The 16,953-nt window shown below is 51.7% G+C and overlaps 1 protein-coding gene across 3 annotated transcripts in view; it reads right to left on the bottom strand.

The window, feature by feature from the left end:
* The window catches only part of IRF4 (interferon regulatory factor 4), a 131,471-nt gene extending 122,145 nt beyond the window's left edge, over positions 1–9,326 (bottom strand). For 2 of the 3 annotated variants that reach the window (XR_009246003.1, XM_058668243.1), the window contains exons 1-7: positions 9,217–9,326; positions 7,849–8,136; positions 6,893–7,079; positions 5,967–6,055; positions 5,213–5,360; positions 3,269–3,376; positions 293–646 (exon numbers count right to left, since the gene is read on the bottom strand). Coding sequence is in view for 2 of the 3 variants with exons in the window: in XM_058668243.1 (XP_058524226.1) it covers positions 293–646; positions 3,269–3,376; positions 5,213–5,360; positions 5,967–6,055; positions 6,893–7,079; positions 7,849–8,064 (1,102 nt within the window). In the remaining variant the exon portion in view is untranslated. The remainder of the gene's footprint in view (positions 1–292; positions 647–3,268; positions 3,377–5,212; positions 5,361–5,966; positions 6,056–6,892; positions 7,080–7,848; positions 8,137–9,216) is intronic. The other variant, XM_058668244.1, reaches the window with a different exon arrangement.
* Between the last annotated feature and the right edge of the window lie 7,627 nt (positions 9,327–16,953).

Genomic DNA, 16,953 nt, shown 5'->3' with positions numbered 1-16,953 from the left:
GCTAGGTGCTCACTGAGGTCATTTCGCAAAGGCACCGAGGAACCCCATGTCCACCAGAATCACCAGGTAACAGCCCAAGCCATGGTCCACCTGGGCGAGCTGGGCTCAGCTGGACCCTCCTCCCTTCCCTTCCCTCCTGGGGCAGTCATGAGTTGTGTGCATTAGCATGTGTGCATGGTCTGGTGGCAAAGCCAGCTTGGTTCTGCAGCTAACAGGAGGAAGACTTCTGCCGGGGCCAGAAAGCACACACGCCACCCCCACCTCTATTCCAGCAGCTCCTGAGACGCATTACCTGATAAAAACTGCTGTGTATCGAAGAGCTTGCTTGTCTGATCTCTGTCGAGTTTGTTGGGCCGGTCACTGTACAACGCCAGGGGCCCGTCCCAGTAGATCCTGCTCTGGCACAGTCTTTTGGCATAGAGCCCATCCGGGGCCATCCAGAGGACCACGCCACGCTCCAGGTGGCTCAGTAGCTTCTCAATGTTTTTCCTTTGGCCATTGTCCTCTGGGTAAGGAAACAGGACCTGGTCCAGGTTGCTGGCATCGTAAGTGTGTCCGTGGGAGATCCGGCAGCCCTCAGGGCTGGACGTGGTCAGCTCCTTCACCAAGATTTCCCGGTAGTAGAGGCAGATGTGCAGGCGGCAGTCTGCAAGCATACAACTGTTGGGGTCAATGCTAGGTGCCCCAGGGCTCCCGAACGCTCCTGGGCAAAGCCAGCAAAGCACCTGGCAGAACAGCAGTGCTCCAAGACACCCCAGAACAAGCAAAGGGTGCCAGGTGGAGGAAGTCCCCCTTGTGTCCCCACTGTGTGTGTGCGTGCACACATCCGTTTACTGGACACTCCAAGCAGCTAATCTAATTTGGCCACCTTGTAGTTTCTCAACCTGATGGCTTATGACACTTGCTCAGTTTTTGAATGGACAGTCTATTTGTCCCTCACAAATTTTCTGAAAGATACATTCAATTCTTACTAGGGGACACTTTGCTAAGAAATTAACCAGTCATTTTTTCCCTAAGTAATGACAACGGGGGTGGTCTTGTTCATATTTAAAATACTAGGGCATGTGTCATAGATGATAATTTGTTTTTAAGCAAATTGATTTTGACTTGGGGTGAGTGGAGCCCCATATTTAATTTTCTGTTGGCCAAAAAAGCACCATGGTGTCTGAGAAAAAAAGGAAGTATCTTTCCACACGTGCAGAAACCTCCCTCAGTTATTGCTATGATGTCATTAGGGTCACATGTAGATCATCCATACATGAATACACAGGGTCAGGATGTTAACAGTGTCAATCTCTGAGTAATGGCACGGGACATTTTCAGCTTTCCCCATTGTGTTTTTTGTGAGGTTTTTGATTGGTCATTCTAATCTGGCCATGTGCTGTTTTTACAACAAACTGACTTTTCATGACAAGAAAGATACGCAGGAGAAAAATGCTCTAAGGACCCACGTAGACAACAAAGGCATAAAACCCTCTGGGTTTTGTGTTGACCTTTGAAAATAACTTGAACAGTGCACCTTCCAACGCTTTCAACCAGGTGAAGGTTTTCACATGATTTTGACTGAGAATTCTCCCTACAACCGCATCCGTATGCTGAAGGAACAAACCAGACCTACAAGGAGAACCTTAACTGGAATGTACATGCCAGCCTAGGCAGGAAACCCATTGGCACTGCGCGGGATTTAAAATGAATGGGAATGACAGTTCTTTAAGAAAAGTGCCCAGGGTTCATTATGAATCTCTCTTAAGCATACCCCCAAAAAAGAAACCCACAAAACCCTCTTATTCCTCAAGGGCAGGTTATGAGACCTAAGCCACATCAGTGTCTCTTCTTTGTCTGCTCCAAAACACGGCACACTCGAAGGCGTCCAGGGAGTGTGGGTGTTGGCCACTAGAGGTGACTGCCAGGGTAGGTTTCATTTCATTTCATGTCATCAACCATCATGAGATCTCTGAGATATAAATAGCCATTATTTCCTACGTATCAGGCACCCACACAAGTCTTAGACGCTCAAAAGAAGGGTTTGAAGATTGCTAAAGACAAACTCCAGCCTTCCCACAGATGTTCCTGCTGTTTCCACAGCCATGGGCACTGGGAGGATCCCGGCTTGAGCCAGGGTTAGCCAGGACCATGCCACAGCTCTAGTCTGCCCAAGCCTGGAGAATGGAGCTTATATTTCCTCTCACTGATTTCTAAAGGAACCAGCATGCCAGGAGAGAATTTTGAAGCGTAAGTTCTTCATTTTAAAAATAATCCTTGATCCCATTTCAAACAGCCCAAGATGTTACTTTAAAAGTAACGACGCAAACACCACACGTGCTTTGTAAACCTCGTAACAGGTGCATTCCTTAAAAGAGCTCTCATTTCTGTGGTGCAGAAATTCCTTTAGAAATGGGGTTGCAATGGGGCCAGCATCATGGTATAGCAGGTAAAGCCTCCAACGGTAGTATCAGCATCCCATATGGGTGCCAGTTACAGTCCTGGCTGCTCCACCTCCCATCCAGATCCCTGCTAATGCATTTGGAACAGCAGCAGAGGATGGTCCAAGTGCTTGGGCCTCTGGACCCATGTGGGAGACCCAGAAGAAGCTCTTGGCTTTGGGTCAACTCATCTCTAGCCATCATGACCATTTGGGGACTGACCCAGTAGATAGAAGAAATTTCTGTCTCTCCCTCTGTAATTCTGCCTTTCAAACAAATAAATGAATCTTTAAAAAAAATCTAAAAATGAAAAAAGCAATGGGACTCAAAGTAACCAGATTGAATCTGCCATTGGTTTTCAAGTTCTGTAAGCGTTTGGAGGAAAACCTGACTCCATGCTTCTTTGGGGCTTTAGACTCTTAGGGGAGGCAAAGAGCCAGAGCCAGTGTCTCCCTGAAGTAGGTGAGCAATATCAGGTTGTGGCTAAGTCTGGAAGGATGATGAACTTTTAAGTTCATAATGAGAGCTCTGTGGCTTCCCCCATGACATTATTGCACCTTGAAAGAACAGTGGCTGAAAAGACCCCCACTCTCCCCTGTGCCCTACTCAATAAAGGAAATTGGAGTACTGGCAGATGTCCATAAAATTCGGACAGCTGCCAACGGGAAAGTTACCAGGATCCCTTCAGATCAGCGCTGGGAGGTGCCAGCGTCACACCAAAGCAGGCTGGTTCCTCTGCTAGGATTTCCTTGCTCCCTGTCCACCTGTGCTCTCTCCTCCTCCTCCAAACCCCATTGACTCCGCAGGGAGAAGGGAGGGCCTCCAGACCCGACCGCTGCACTCACCTGAGAGCGCTAGGGCTTCGGCAGACCTTATGCTTGGCTCTATGGGGATTCCGGGAGCCTGGGACTCAGGTGGGGCACAAGCATAAAAGGTTCCCGTCACCTGGCAACCTGCATTTGCAAATAGAAATCAGATGTTGGCTAAGCAGGGTGTCTATCACGTTGGGAGGCCCCCTGGCCTGGGCGCTAAGCCTGGATGGGAAGGCCCCTTTTTGAGCCACCTTTCAACCCATGCCCAGCACTCTTTAAGCGCCAATCTGCCACAGGGTCCTTGCTTGTGCAGCCGAGACAAAGCCCAGCTGGAAAACCAAAGCTGTGGGAGGCAGAGGCTGTACAACAGTTTTTCAAGGAAACCCAGAACTCTCTATTCCTGTCGCTCCCTCTCTATAACTAACACATGGGGAAAATGAGGCTGAGAGAGAGGCAGACAGTGTCCCTGGCCTCACAGCAGAGCCACGAGCCAGGTCTGTGTGAGTTCTTAAGCCCAGCTAGAAGCCAACATGCTCTTTGGTACACAGAGCTTGCCAGCTACTTCTGGATCCAGGGGAGAGCAGACCAGGGCTCCAGACAGGAGCTGTGAGCTATGAGCCACATCTCTGAAGATCTCACAGAACCTAACTTGCAGGCCCTTCCTTTAGCATTCACTGTGCTATACAATGCCTGTTCTGCCCTTTGTCTCAATTCGAAGCACCACCTCTTTTCTTGTTATTAGTCCAACAACGCTTGCTGTGGGGGACACAATCTGAACTCCATATACTACTTTACTGTCAGCTGATTGACCTGAACACCCACATGCGCTACCAATCACCCTTAAAAAGCAAATCAAACTGAGTTACGAACTTCTGGGATCGACATGCCACTCAACGCAAATGTGAGAGAACAATGCATTTCTGTAATACTGGACACTGAGACGGATCTGAACCCGAGCAGGAAAGAGAAAAAAAGTGAACAAACCACACAGGAGCCAGCATTCCTGGAACACAGAGATGAGCCTCACAGACTGCTTGAAGAACTGACCCCACGTGCTGAAAGCTTGCATGTTCTTGCCATGACCACACCTTGTGAACTCCTCTTTGTACATAGCTAATGAGACCTGCTGACACAGCTCGCTTTGATGGCTAGAGAACTCCCAGGGGGTGTCTGGGACACCTAACCCACCAGGAGCAAGCCTTGGGAGCCTCCAACTGGCAGACAGGCGCCTGGGAGGATGGTTTAGGTTTTTCCAATGCTGTGTTTCCCTTGCCTCCAGCTCTACTGCCAAGAATACTTGCAATGGACACAGCACAGTTCGAGACAAACAGACTGCCACAGTCCCTGCAGAGGCAAAGCTGGGGACAGAGCTGTGGCATATACCCATTTCTCAGATGGGCACACAGAAACAGACTTGGGATCCTGGGGTCCTCAGGTAGGACTAAAGGACAAACTAAGAGGGGTGGCAGCTCAAACCTGTCTCATTTTGGGTTTCAGGTATAAATACAGCTAAACTTCCTCAGGGAGGATGAGAATGCTGTTGCTAATAAGAATAATAGTAACACAAAACAATTTTTGGAAACACACGAGCAACCAGTTTGATGTGTCTGAAATTTCCTGCCTGGGGGGTCCTGAGTTTTGGAAATAGAATCCCAGCCTCACTAAGCCAACAGGTAAGTCAGATACATCATTGACAGTTTGTAAAGAGCTCAGGAGGTTTTCTGGTGTGTTTAAAATAAAGTCTCAGAGAGAGAGAGAGAGAGAGAGAGAGGTGCCTGGCGTGGACCCCCCAGAGTCAGCCTCATTGCTGGTTGCCCTGCAGGAGGCAGCCCAGCACTGCCCACCCAACCCCCCACCCCCGCACACACACACACTGTTTCCAGCAGAACTGAGCAGAGCCACTGGACTCCTCACCGCTCTCCAGCCTGGCAGCGGGAGCTGGGAGGCAGGGGACCAGGCTAAGCGTATGTCCCTTACCATTTTCACAGGTTGGGCCCTGCCAGTGGTGGCTGCGGGGGCCAAATGTCCCGGCACACTGGTAGGGGATTTCTGGGTGTGTCTGATCGGGGACATATTCCCTCCAGCTTCGTTCCGGGGGTGGCGGCATCATGTAGTTATGAATCTGCTAAAGGAACACAGGGAAGCTGAGATGGAACAGCTGGGCACTAGGAAGTACCAGGTGGGGTGGGCAACGAGGGCTTTCACAGCCTGGCCAGCTCTGCAGGGAATCCCTTGCAGCCAGATCATTTTATCATCCAAAAAAGTAGACTGGAAGCCAACCACAGAGCATAAGAAAAAAAAAAAAGGACAATGGAGACACTGTTGTCAAGGAGTGGTTTATGCAGAGCTTCATCATATGGCTAAACGCGGCCCCGGGGAGCCTGCAGGGAAATTTGCCTTCTTTAACCCAGAAAGGGGATGGGACAGAGCCGCAATTCAACAACAGGAGGGGCCGGCAAGATCAGCTGCCTTGTGGTTTCACATGACAAAACCCTGCTTTCCAGAGGCCTGGACTTCCACCAAATGCCCGTTTCCCAGCAGGAGGGCATCCCAGCAAGCAGTCATAGCTGGCACCGCCTCACCAGCAATGACAATGCGCTGGCCGCTCTGTGACCAGGGCTGTGGTCCACAGATTGGAGCAGCCATGGCAAACAAGCATGCCTGCCACCTTCATGTGGTCTCACACAGACCCCAACCCTGTTTTCCAGAGGCCATGAGACCTCTACTGTACCTGGGCTGGGAGCGTGGTGTAGGGAGTCGCCATGGTGTAGGGATGGCCCATAGTCATCTGCGGGTCCTCCAGGGTGAGCTGCTTCGCTCCTTGGTTGGGAGGAAAAAGGGAAATGGCACAGAGTAAAAACAGGAACTGGCTGGGCTCCACGTCATACTCTGGGAGAAACACCTGAGGGCTGAATTCTTAGAACGCATGCATGGGACACGAGAGTGGAAGAGCTGGCAGTGCCACATTGTAGCAGGTTACAACCCTGCCTGTGGTGCTGGCAACCCATATGGGTACTGGCTTGATGGCCAGCATCTCCACCTCCCTACTACTGCTTCTGAGAAAGCAGCAGAGGATGGTCCAAGTAGGTAGGCCCCTGTGTCCAGGCTCCTGGCTTCAGACTAGCCCTGTGCATCTCTGGCTATTGTAGCCATTTGGGGAGTGAACCAGCAGTTGGAGGATCTTTCTCTCGCTCTCTGTAACTACCTTTTAAATAAAAATAAATACATCTTAAAAAACAAATCATGCATACACGACCTGGTGTTGACAAATCAAACATCTGTGTTTGCAGCACCCCTCTGGAGCAGTGACGTGCAACCACTAAACCACTTTCTCCCGGGACTGACGTGAGTGCCCCAGGACAAGGACAAAAGAAATGGTGTGTGCAGATGTGTCTGGCTGACGCGAAGGGCCCTGTCAGGAGAGACGCCTTCCAGGCTGTGTGGACTGTTGACAATACAGATTCCTGGGTTCCAGTCCTGGCCCCACGAAGCTTGGCAAGAGGACTCCAGGAACCCACATTACCACAAGCACCCCAACTAACTGCCCTGCACTCCCAAAGGTGACATTCTGTCCTTGTCACTGGGAACAGTGGGTTAACCAGGCTCCTCTCCAATGATGCTTCGCTAAGTCAAACTTCCACGACCCCTCCGCCCTACCTTTCTTGGCGCCCTCGGGGACAATCCTGTACACTTTGTAGGGATCCGAGATATCTAGCTGGCTCCTCTCCACCAGCTCCTCGAAGTCGTTGCTCTTGTTCAGGGCGCAGCGTAAGCGCGTCTTCCAAGTGGGAGGGTCTGGTTTATCAATGCCTTCTCGGAACTTGCCTTTAAACAGCGCCCAGGCCTGGGAGCAGAGAGGGGAACGGTGCAAATGTGAGCCTTTGAGAAATGAATGTGCAAACTGGAGTTCCCACACAGAGGGAGAATGCTGCTTGGTGCTCAGAGCCTGACCTAGCCACTAGCAGAAATACTTGTCCGGCAGGAAGCCTGGCACAGCCCAGGTAGAAACAGGTGCTGGGAACATCGCGGGGGTGGGGTGCGGGCTACAAAGGCTGGAGTGGAGTCTCCCATCAATGTCACAGGTCTAGCAGGGACCAGAGACAGGGTTCATCTAGGTGGGGACACAAGCGGATGCCCTGAGGACAGATTCTCCAGCATGTTCCCTTGGCTTGCTAAGCTTACACCCAGGACTCAACAAAAGGCACACACCTCAAAAGAAACTAAAGGAACCTGCAGAAAAGCTGCCAAGGACCCGGAGACCTCCCAGCACTGCCGCCTAGCCCATTCTCTAAGACCCTCTGTGTCTCACTCACTCCCTGGGTGCTACTGACGCCATAAGCCCAGGCCTTGCACCTGCTCACCATTCACGCTGTCACCCAAGAAGTTGAAACCCCCGCCTTTCCTCCCAGGCACGAGCTGGGCCAATCGCGGCCTGTTGCTCCTGGCGCCACACCCTCGACGCCTTCCACCGGTTTCAGCGCGGTCCCTCAGTCCTCAGTGCCCCTCCCTGCGCTCTGAGAACTGCTGCGCGCCTCGGCACCGCCGTGGTGGCCAGGGAGGAGCCCGCAACCCGCACCCCCGACCCTTAGGCGGACGGCCCAAGTGCAAGTCACCTTGAAGAGGGCGGCGTCCTCCTCGCGGTTGTAGTCTTGCTTGCCCGCGTGCTTCCAGGGGATGCGGAAGATGCTCTTTTCCTCGTTCTCCCACACCAGGCCAGGGTACTTGCCGCTGTCGATTTGGTCGATGAGCCACTGGCGGAGTTTCCCGTTGCCGCAGCTCACTGCGCTCATGCCGAAATCAGCGCCGCGCCCGCCGCCCTCCAGGTTCATGCCCAGCTTGCGTGCCGCTCACTGCCCAGTGCACTCGCGTCCCAGATCCGCTGACCCCGCACTTGCGGCGCTCTGCAACAGGGAGAGGAGACGTGGCGCTTTAGTCTCCGGACCTGGAGCTTCTAAAGGCTGCAACGTGCGCGCGTGCGGAGGCGGCGTGGTCAGAGACCAATGAGGTTACCTTAGCTGGCTCTTCCTCCTCGGAATGCACCCTCCAAGGGGTCCGTCCTCCTGACCCACCTTCCAGCACTCTCCTTGACCTTAATGTACCTTACAGTGCACCGAGTCCTCTGGACCCCTTCCAACTCCTCCGGCTCCATTCTAGCAGACCGATCGCCCGTCCCCGCGCCCCACATGTCCCGGCCACTACCATGGGCTGCATCACTTTTGCCCACTCCTGGGCTCACATGCCTTTCTGACCCAGCTCTCCCCCGCCTCTACCTTTCCCGCCTACACTTGCAAAAGTCTCCTAGCTAAATGATCCAGCGGCCCTGGGCAACAGGTGGCAGAACCCCGGTGCCAGGCTAAAAGCGCAGCCAAGCACCACAAGATTCCGGGGCGCAGAGATCGGCCAGATCTCTAGGGGGTCGGGATGGAAACTGGGAGAGCTCAGGGTAAGGGTGGAGGCGGCAAAAGGCAGGGCTCCTCCTCCATCAGCCGGAGAGCACGGCACCCCAGGCCGAAGTTGGGAGAAATTTACCTACAGTCCCAGAGCAAACAGCCTGGACTGTAGGTGAAGTGATCAGGAGGGTCTGAACCTCGCACCAAAGTTGCCGCTCAGAGCGAGTTCTTCTGGGGCCACTTTGAGAGGGGGCCACCTATCCCCGTGGTTCCTATCAAGCAGCGCGTGGCGCCTCCAGGCCGACTAACGGCGTGGCGCGCGGCCAGAGGAGCGAGGGAGAGCTGCGAGGATGCTGAGCAAACGCTGGCAGCATCCTCCTCCGAGCCTAAGCGCGGGACAGGTGCCACGGGAAGAGGGGCGCCCTGATGGGGCACGCTCCCTCGGTGCTGCGGAGCGCAGTCCCCTGAGCGGCCCCAGGACGGCCACCGCTGTCTTCTCACCTCTACCCACCCTGCCCCGCCACACGCTCAGCCCCTGATTCTGTCACGCCGGATTCGGGCCTCTTTCTCCTTCCCTACTCCAGGGCTTACCTCGCCCAGGACTGGGAGTCGAGGGCTGCAGTGGGTGCCAAGTCCAAGTTCAAGTGGTGAAACTAAGACTGCGAGGCGAGAAAGAGGAACTTTATAGCGCTCGAAAGCCGCGCTGGGGGGGGGGGGGAGGCGGAGCGTGGCGGGGGGCGGGCTGGGGGCGGACCCGCCCGTGGGGAGGCGGGGGCTGCCGCGCGCCCCAGGGCTCCAGCCCGGGCCGCCGACCCTCGCCCTGCCGGAAGGAGAGCGCCCCTCGGCCTTGCCCTTCCCCCCTCTCCATGTCCCCCCGGAGCACCGTTTCCCGCGAAGGGGAAAGGCGCAAAACCCGGACTCGCCTGTTGCGCCGCGGGGCGCCAGGAGCGCCCCAAAACGGCCGCGGTGTGGCCGGGGGCGGGAAGTGCACGCGGGGGTCGCGGGGTGTCGGAGCGATTCCCTGAGCACCAGAGCCTTTTATGTTGGTGGGGGTCAAGGGGTTTCTCGAGTTGCCCCCCCCCGGGGGGGGCGGGGCGCAAATCTAAAGATCTAAGAGTTGTCCGAAACAGAACAGGCAGTGTGACAGGGACCCGGGAGCGCTTGGCGCCAGCCCAGCCGGCTGCTCGGCGGAGGCGGCGGCGTCTGGAGCGCAGCGCACCGGATCGCGCGGCCGCCGTGGCGGGGTCGGGGAGCCTCACGCCCCAGCACCGCAGCCTCCAGGAGCTCCACGGGGCGCGGGAGGGGAGGACCCCTCCGGCACCGTGAACTGCCGCCCGCTGAGGGAATCCCGGAGGATCCGAGGAGGGTTAAGGCACTTCCGCATTCCGCTCACCTCGGAGTGCCATCCCTTGGACCTCTCCTGTTGACTGGTCCTTAGTCAGAAGCAGCTTCCTAGTTGGTTCTGGATGCTTGGGACAGGAGTGATGGCGTTTTAAGCTGCTCTGGGATCTCCACAAAACCACCTGGACCCTTGAGGCTGCCCAGCCAGCGTGCTCAGGTAACCATCCCCACCATCATTCCCCCCCCTCCCCCGTACCCCCCAAAACAGCAGCAGCTTTTTTGTTTTTTACACTGCCTCTGTCCCGGTCATTTCAGATAGCCAAGATTTTCAGTTACTTTTTTTTCTTTTTCCTTTGAATTTTCTCGGTTGATGCAGTGTCTCCTGGCAGAAGGGGGGGTCGGGGTGGGGGTAAGAGCTAAGTGTAGGTTAGGAGCAAAACAGGCAGTGAGGCATGGATTGCCGTGTGTCCTTCCTAAAACAGAGCGACTTTCTCAGAAACGAACAGGATGCTGTCTTTCTGTTGCACCTAGGTAAGTTTTCCATGATCAGGGTCGGTAGTAAACAACTGGGTTTCGTTACTGGAAAAGCAGCCTGATCGTAACCTGTTTTTCTTCCTCTCTCCGCCTTTTCACAGGTTCCTTCATTCAGCAGCTATTTGGGGGGCCCCTGCTTCTTGTTGGGAACTCTGCTCCCCAGAACTCATCATGGAACAAAGCTGAGGTCACTGTGTGTTCCCTTGCATGACCCTGAGCAGATGCAGGGACACAGCAGCAGGAGGCTGTGAGGGGTGAAATGGCCAACCCGCGGCTTCTCCCCCGTCCAGCCTGTCTTCACTCATCCGTGTCTTCTTTTAGAAGTTCAAAACACCCATCTTCTCCTGAACCTGTCCGGGATGCGATGTCTTTAGAACCTGTCTTTAGAATGCCATGGCTAATCTTCAACGCCATCTTCTGGCTTACCCAATGTGTCATATTGATCCACTAGAAGTGATGTGTGTGTGTGTGTGTGTGTGTGTGTGTGTGTGTGTGATGCAGTGAGTACAAAGCCTTTATATTTTAATGACTTAGATTGTTAATGTCTTCTTTCTTTGTTTTTAAAGATTTGTTTATCTTCCTGGGAAAGTGGAGCTGCCCGGTCAAGGACAGCGTCCATGCAGGCACCACAGGGTGGAGGATTAGGCTGTGGTGCCCCCTGCCAGCCCCTGATGCCCCTTTACACTGGAGGAAGAGGGTATGGGGGTGGAGGAGCGTCCGAGCAGGTGCTGTCAGTTACTCACTGTGGACTTTTAGTTCTAGTCATCCGCCCTCCCCCACCAACTTCCCCTGGCCTTGAAAACAAATCTAATGATTACCCAGGAAAAGAGTAGATTTTTATCTTCAAGATGTTACAACTTACTGAAAAATAATTAAACACACACACACACACACAAATGAGATACCAGTGAATTGAGTGTTTGCCTCAACAAAACTGCTTATCACATCCCACAATGGGGTTATTTAGTTCCATGACCAACCTTAAGATGAATTGCTATGCTGAATGGAGCCCAAACTGAATGAAAAACTTGTTTTCAATTCACGCTTATCATAAGGAGGGTATAAGAAAAATTGAATTTACCTGCTTTCAATAGAATAAAAATTAAGAGTATAATTCATGTGCAATTTTTAAATCCACACTGAGGAGCCCGGACAAGGACAGCGCCATGCCGACATTACAGGGTGGCAGATTAGGCTGTGGTGCCACCCTGCCAGAAGAAAAGCATGGCAAGAGCCCAACTACTTTTGCCATCTTCTGCTGCCTTCCCAGGGAGCTGGATTGGGAGCAGAGCAGCCAGGACCCAGACACTGATAGGGGTGCTGGCATCCCAGGGTGTGGCTCAGCTTACTGCACAGAACACTAGCCCGCAGAAAAATAGCTAGGGACAACCCAGTCTATTTTGGACTCCACTACTTTATCCTTGCTTGCTCTCTAATAAAAGCATAGGGGGCTGCGGTTTAGTTTTTACGATGCAACTATAACTGAAACATGTTAAAGGACTAATGTGTTTTTATTTTTTTTTAAATAAGAAAATACCAAAAATGTAATGTTGTTTGGATGTAATTCGTGCAAGATGAATAACTCCTCTGTTTGACTCTGTGTGTGTACAGCGCTAAGTCCTACCCTTGACTGTGACATTCTGTATGGCAGGAAGGCTGTCTGATGGGCTTGGGGGTCAGCCAGACCTGCTTGAAAGCAAAGCTAGGATGTCTGGGGGAGTTTCTCACCTTCAGCATGTTTTGTAGGGTCATGGTGTCCCTGCCTCTGGCAGTGTTGTGATAAGGAAGTGGCAGTGCACATCTGGACAATTGTCACATCATCCTTTGACCTGTGGGGAAGATGAACCTATGTCGTGTGATCTCTCAGCCAGATCTCCTGAGTGGGTGAGGAGCCCAGCGGCTGGCCCACCGACAGGCTCTGAAGAACCCTTCTTCTCTTGGCTCCGTGTTGTATTAGCACTTCAGAACCCGACTGTTGGCTGTCATTCCAGTCCTGGTGATTCCTGGTGACACCAGCAGTCAGACAGACTTTCCTGACTGCATTCTTGCCTGTAAATAAGAGTGGACAACAGGTGTCTACTGGACCCTCTTCCAGCACAAACTAATGATGGCTGTCCTCCTTTTGATGTAACTAAAGCTATTAATGGCTGTCCAATGGCCTTCTTCGTGATGGCAAATTAGAGCAAGACTAGTTGCATTTCTTTTTAAAGCCATCAACCTATCTCTTGCCTCTTGCTTCATTACTCATGAAACTGCATTCACTTTGAAGAAACTGGTCTTATTTTCCCATCACACCTTTTGAATATTTAATTCTTTGGAGGGAAAAAATCTAACCTATGGGCTACACAGAAGAGTGCTTGGCATAGAATATTCTGGAAATGAAAAAATGTACTAAGTGTGACTTCTGCATACTGAGTTTAAAATAATTAAGTTGGACATTATTTGTAGTGATAAATCCTTTGGTATTACCAATATGGTATGTAAACCTGGCTTTTCCCCCCCTTATCAGGTCACATATACACTTTTCCAACTTAATTTGAAAAAGTCTCTGAACTTCTTCAGTGAAAGGATTTGTGTATCTACCACACACTTGTGTAGCTGTAAGGGACCTCTCTGTGAGCTCTTAGGACACAGTTAGGGCACAGAGTTAAAATGCAAGTTTTTGTTGTTGTTGTTATTTCTTTTTTCTAAGCATAGCTTATGACCCACCTTGAGGCTTACAGGAAATGGGACTTGTCACCTTTTAATCATTACACTAATAATGTAGTGAGAAGCCACAAGGTCAGTGACATTGGGGTAGAGTTGGCTCCTTCCCCCGTGTTGGTAAACAACTGCTCTCCTTTTGTCCCATCTCCCAGCAGAAGTCCCCTCGTCATACTTCCCTTCTCTCTGACATGACGTGCTTTCTGCGTGCTTCGTGACGTGGCTTCAACAAGGGATCATTTGATACTGCCAACTTCCTTTGCCAAGCCAACAAAAATACCAATGGTTTGCAATCATTTGGGGCAACTTTCTGAAAACTGAAGCAATAGGTGAAAGGCGAATCATGTTGTCTAGTTCTACCCATTTCTAGCAGTTCATAGTGTTGCTCTAAACGTCATCAGTCGTTCTTTACGTGAGCATGCGCGTCGCTGCTTGTCACACGTCATTAGCCCTGATGCTCTGGTACACATTGGTTGGCAGAGTACATCTTTCAGGAAAGGTTAACTTTGGCTGTGCTCATGAGAACACCCTGATGTTTGGGGAGTTGATGATTCTTGCTCACACACGACATCCTTGGTGAGTTGTCATCACACTGGAAATTGAGGCCCACAAAGCGGCACCAGTGTGGAACAGCCCTAGTCACCTGATTCATAGAAAGGTTAGAGGAGAACTATGTGCTAGCAATGAATTACATCACCATGACTCGCCTTCCCTCAAAACAAGGATGGAACTGCAGAGTGAAGGAGAGATTATTGGCCATAGATTGGGCATGACAAGAGGCAAGATAGTGGTCAGTCACTCTGGGAAGTTTGGGCTGAAGCTGAAGCTTTCAGGCAGGCATGGGTGATGGGCAACCAAGGAGGGGAGTAGTGGGAGGGGGCTCATAATGCATCCAGGTAAGAGGCCAAGATTCCTGGAATATCTCCAGGCTCCGAGGCTGGGAAGAGGGTGTCGCCAAGAACCCACATAAGGAAGTTAGGAGTAGAAGCCTGCTCAGAGGGACTCAACAGTTTGAGCTGGAATTTCAACATACAGGGTGAATTCTTTGTCTAGCAGGAATTTGGAAACAATCATCTTTGAACCATGATATCTGTAAGTGCTCAGTGGCTCATAGTAATGAGTTCAAAACATGAGTATATGTTTTCTCTTGGATTCTGCTTTGGATAAAGAAAATACAATGAGCCCTGGGTCCTGTCTTGGCCTCAACAGGGGAAGTGGCAGACTGAGAACAGAGAAGGGTCTGAGCATTTGGGACCAGACGTGTTTTTTATTCCCATATGTTTAGTGAGATATATTGTGAGGGGACTCCGGCTCAAACAGGGAATTCATTTATGTTTCATGTACATCCTTGCAACTCAATCTGGGTCTCCCTTGTGGGTGGCAGGGACTCAAGCACTTGGCCCATCTTCTGCTGCCTTACCAAGTGCCTTAGCTGGGAGCTGGATTGGAAGTGGAACAACTTGGACTCAAACAAGTGTTCATATGGGATGTAGCATCAGAGGAGCAGACCCACTAATTGTGCCGCCATGCTGGCACCTATATAATACTTTTACTAATTTTGTGCACAAAACATTTTTTTGTGTGGACCTTTGCCTGTGTGGCATGGTGTTGGTCTTCAAAAAAAACTTAGAGTTAGGAGTGTCTCAGATTTTGGATTTGGGGATTAGGAATGCTCAGCCTGCATGATTAGGAAACTGTCCTGGGATGAGTGCCCAGAGTGGCGGGAGCAAGGGAGGAGGACTGGGCAGAGAAAGAAGTTGAGAAGCAGTGCGATACCAAGAGGACTTAGTGCCACAGAAAGCTCTGGAACTTGGGTGTGCTGCTCGAGTTGAGCTGAAGGAATAGGGTCCTTTCACCCATGGCATGCCAAGTCGCTGGCACACCCAGAGATGTGTCTTGGGCAGCGAGGTTTCCTTCAACTGCGGCTATCTTTGAAGGGGCTGCCTGCAGAGAGCCACCTCCAAGGAACCAGTTTTAGCCCCTGGGGAATCTTCTACTCAGGGGAATCTGAACCACTGGGGGCAGCACTTACAGAAGCTTCCATCCACTGTGCTGTTATCCACTTCCTCTTCTTATAGCTTCTGGAGCAGCTACCTCCTACCCCCGTCCCTGCATTGGACTTCCAGGTACCTCTTTTCCCTGGAGCAGGGTCACCAATTCCCATAAATAGACGTGCAATGGTGGTGGACATCTGTCACAGCTGTTAGAACATTGCATGAGATGCTGGTGCTCCATACGGAGTTCTGGAATGCAGCAGATGACGGCCGAAGTACTCGGGTCTGTGCTACTCTCATGGAGAGGCTGGATTGAGCTCCAGCTTCTGGCTCCGGCCTGACCCAGCACCACATGGGTGGGCATTTAGAGAAATGAACCAGTAGATGGAAGAGCTCTCTGTGTTTACTTTTCTCTTCTCTCACACTCCCTTCCTCCGCCTATCTTCCTCTTTCTCTTTTACTCCAGGTCTCTGGTTTTCAAAAGAAATAAATGCATAAAAACCTTTTGAAAAAAAATCATGCAGAACTCACAATTGAATTTCAGATGAACAATGAATAATTTTAGCATTAAGTGTGTTCTGTGCAGTATCGGGGATACAAGTATACTGAAGCAATGGTTCTAGTTTGCCTGAAATACAGTTGTATATCTTGCACTGTGATCTAAATAGGTCCATCGGTGTTTCTTGTGCTAGAAACAAAATCCCTAAAGTCATACACTAATGGTATTTGGACACAGTCTCTTTGGTGGCTAATGAGGTGTTAGATGATCTTGCTAAGAAGAAAAATTAAAGCTCTACAAGAACAGGAATAAGCACTGAGCTGGCAGGTTGCTGGGTCCTGCCCTGCTATGCCTCTGGCTTGTCATGATGCACCCAGAGACACTTACCTGATGCCACTACTGTGCTCTTGGGCACCCAGCTCAACTCCAGCCTCAAACTGTGAACTAGGGATTAAGCCTCTGCCATGGACTGGCATCCCATAGGGTCGTCCATTCAAGTCCTGGTTGTTCCACCTCTGATCCAGCTCCCTGCTTATGGAGTGGGGAAGCAGCGGACAATGGCCCAAGTCTTTAGGCCCTTGAACCCATATGGGAGACTTTAAAGAAACCCCTGGCTCCTGGCTTCAGAACGGCCCAGCTCCCATCACTGTGGCCATTTGGGGACTGATGACTACAGTGGATGGAAGGGGTGTGGGTGTGTGTGTGTGTGTGTGTGTGTGTGTGGCATGTCCTCTCCTCTGTAGGGGGAGTTTGGACTCGTGGCCACCATGCTTTCCTGGCCCTGGCAACCTGCCTCCCTGATTACCACTTAGCCACCCACATCTCACAAAGGAGAACCAAGACGTGCTTTCGGTTGCCCCGTTGGAAACCAGCAGTCCTACCTGTCAGGACGATTATGGTCAACAAGGAGCATCTGTCCTTCAGGCATACTCACTCACATGGGGAGCTTTCTGGATGCCTCTGGAATCCAGCAGCATCCTGGATGGGTCTTCTGGAACCAGGACCTTCAGCCTGCAGGGCCTAGGTTTGTGTGGTCCCTGGGAGTGGTGAGAAGAGAGCCTGCTCCTCATTCCCACCTTGGCACCTTGAGCAGGAAGACAAGTGTAGTGCTTTGAAGGGTTCTGTCCCAGTGCCAGTGTGCTCTTCTTCTATTTGTTCTCCTCACACACGCCCTAGCCTTGTGTGATGTGGGCCATGGCTTTCTCTGAGCCCTCTTGGCGGTGTGTGTCTACCATTTCCCGGGGATGGGGAGGGGGA

This window comes from Ochotona princeps, chromosome 1 (assembly GCF_030435755.1).
Source record: "Ochotona princeps isolate mOchPri1 chromosome 1, mOchPri1.hap1, whole genome shotgun sequence".
Lineage (NCBI taxonomy): Eukaryota > Metazoa > Chordata > Mammalia > Lagomorpha > Ochotonidae > Ochotona > Ochotona princeps.
This window is presented reverse-complemented; position numbering and strand designations above follow the sequence as displayed.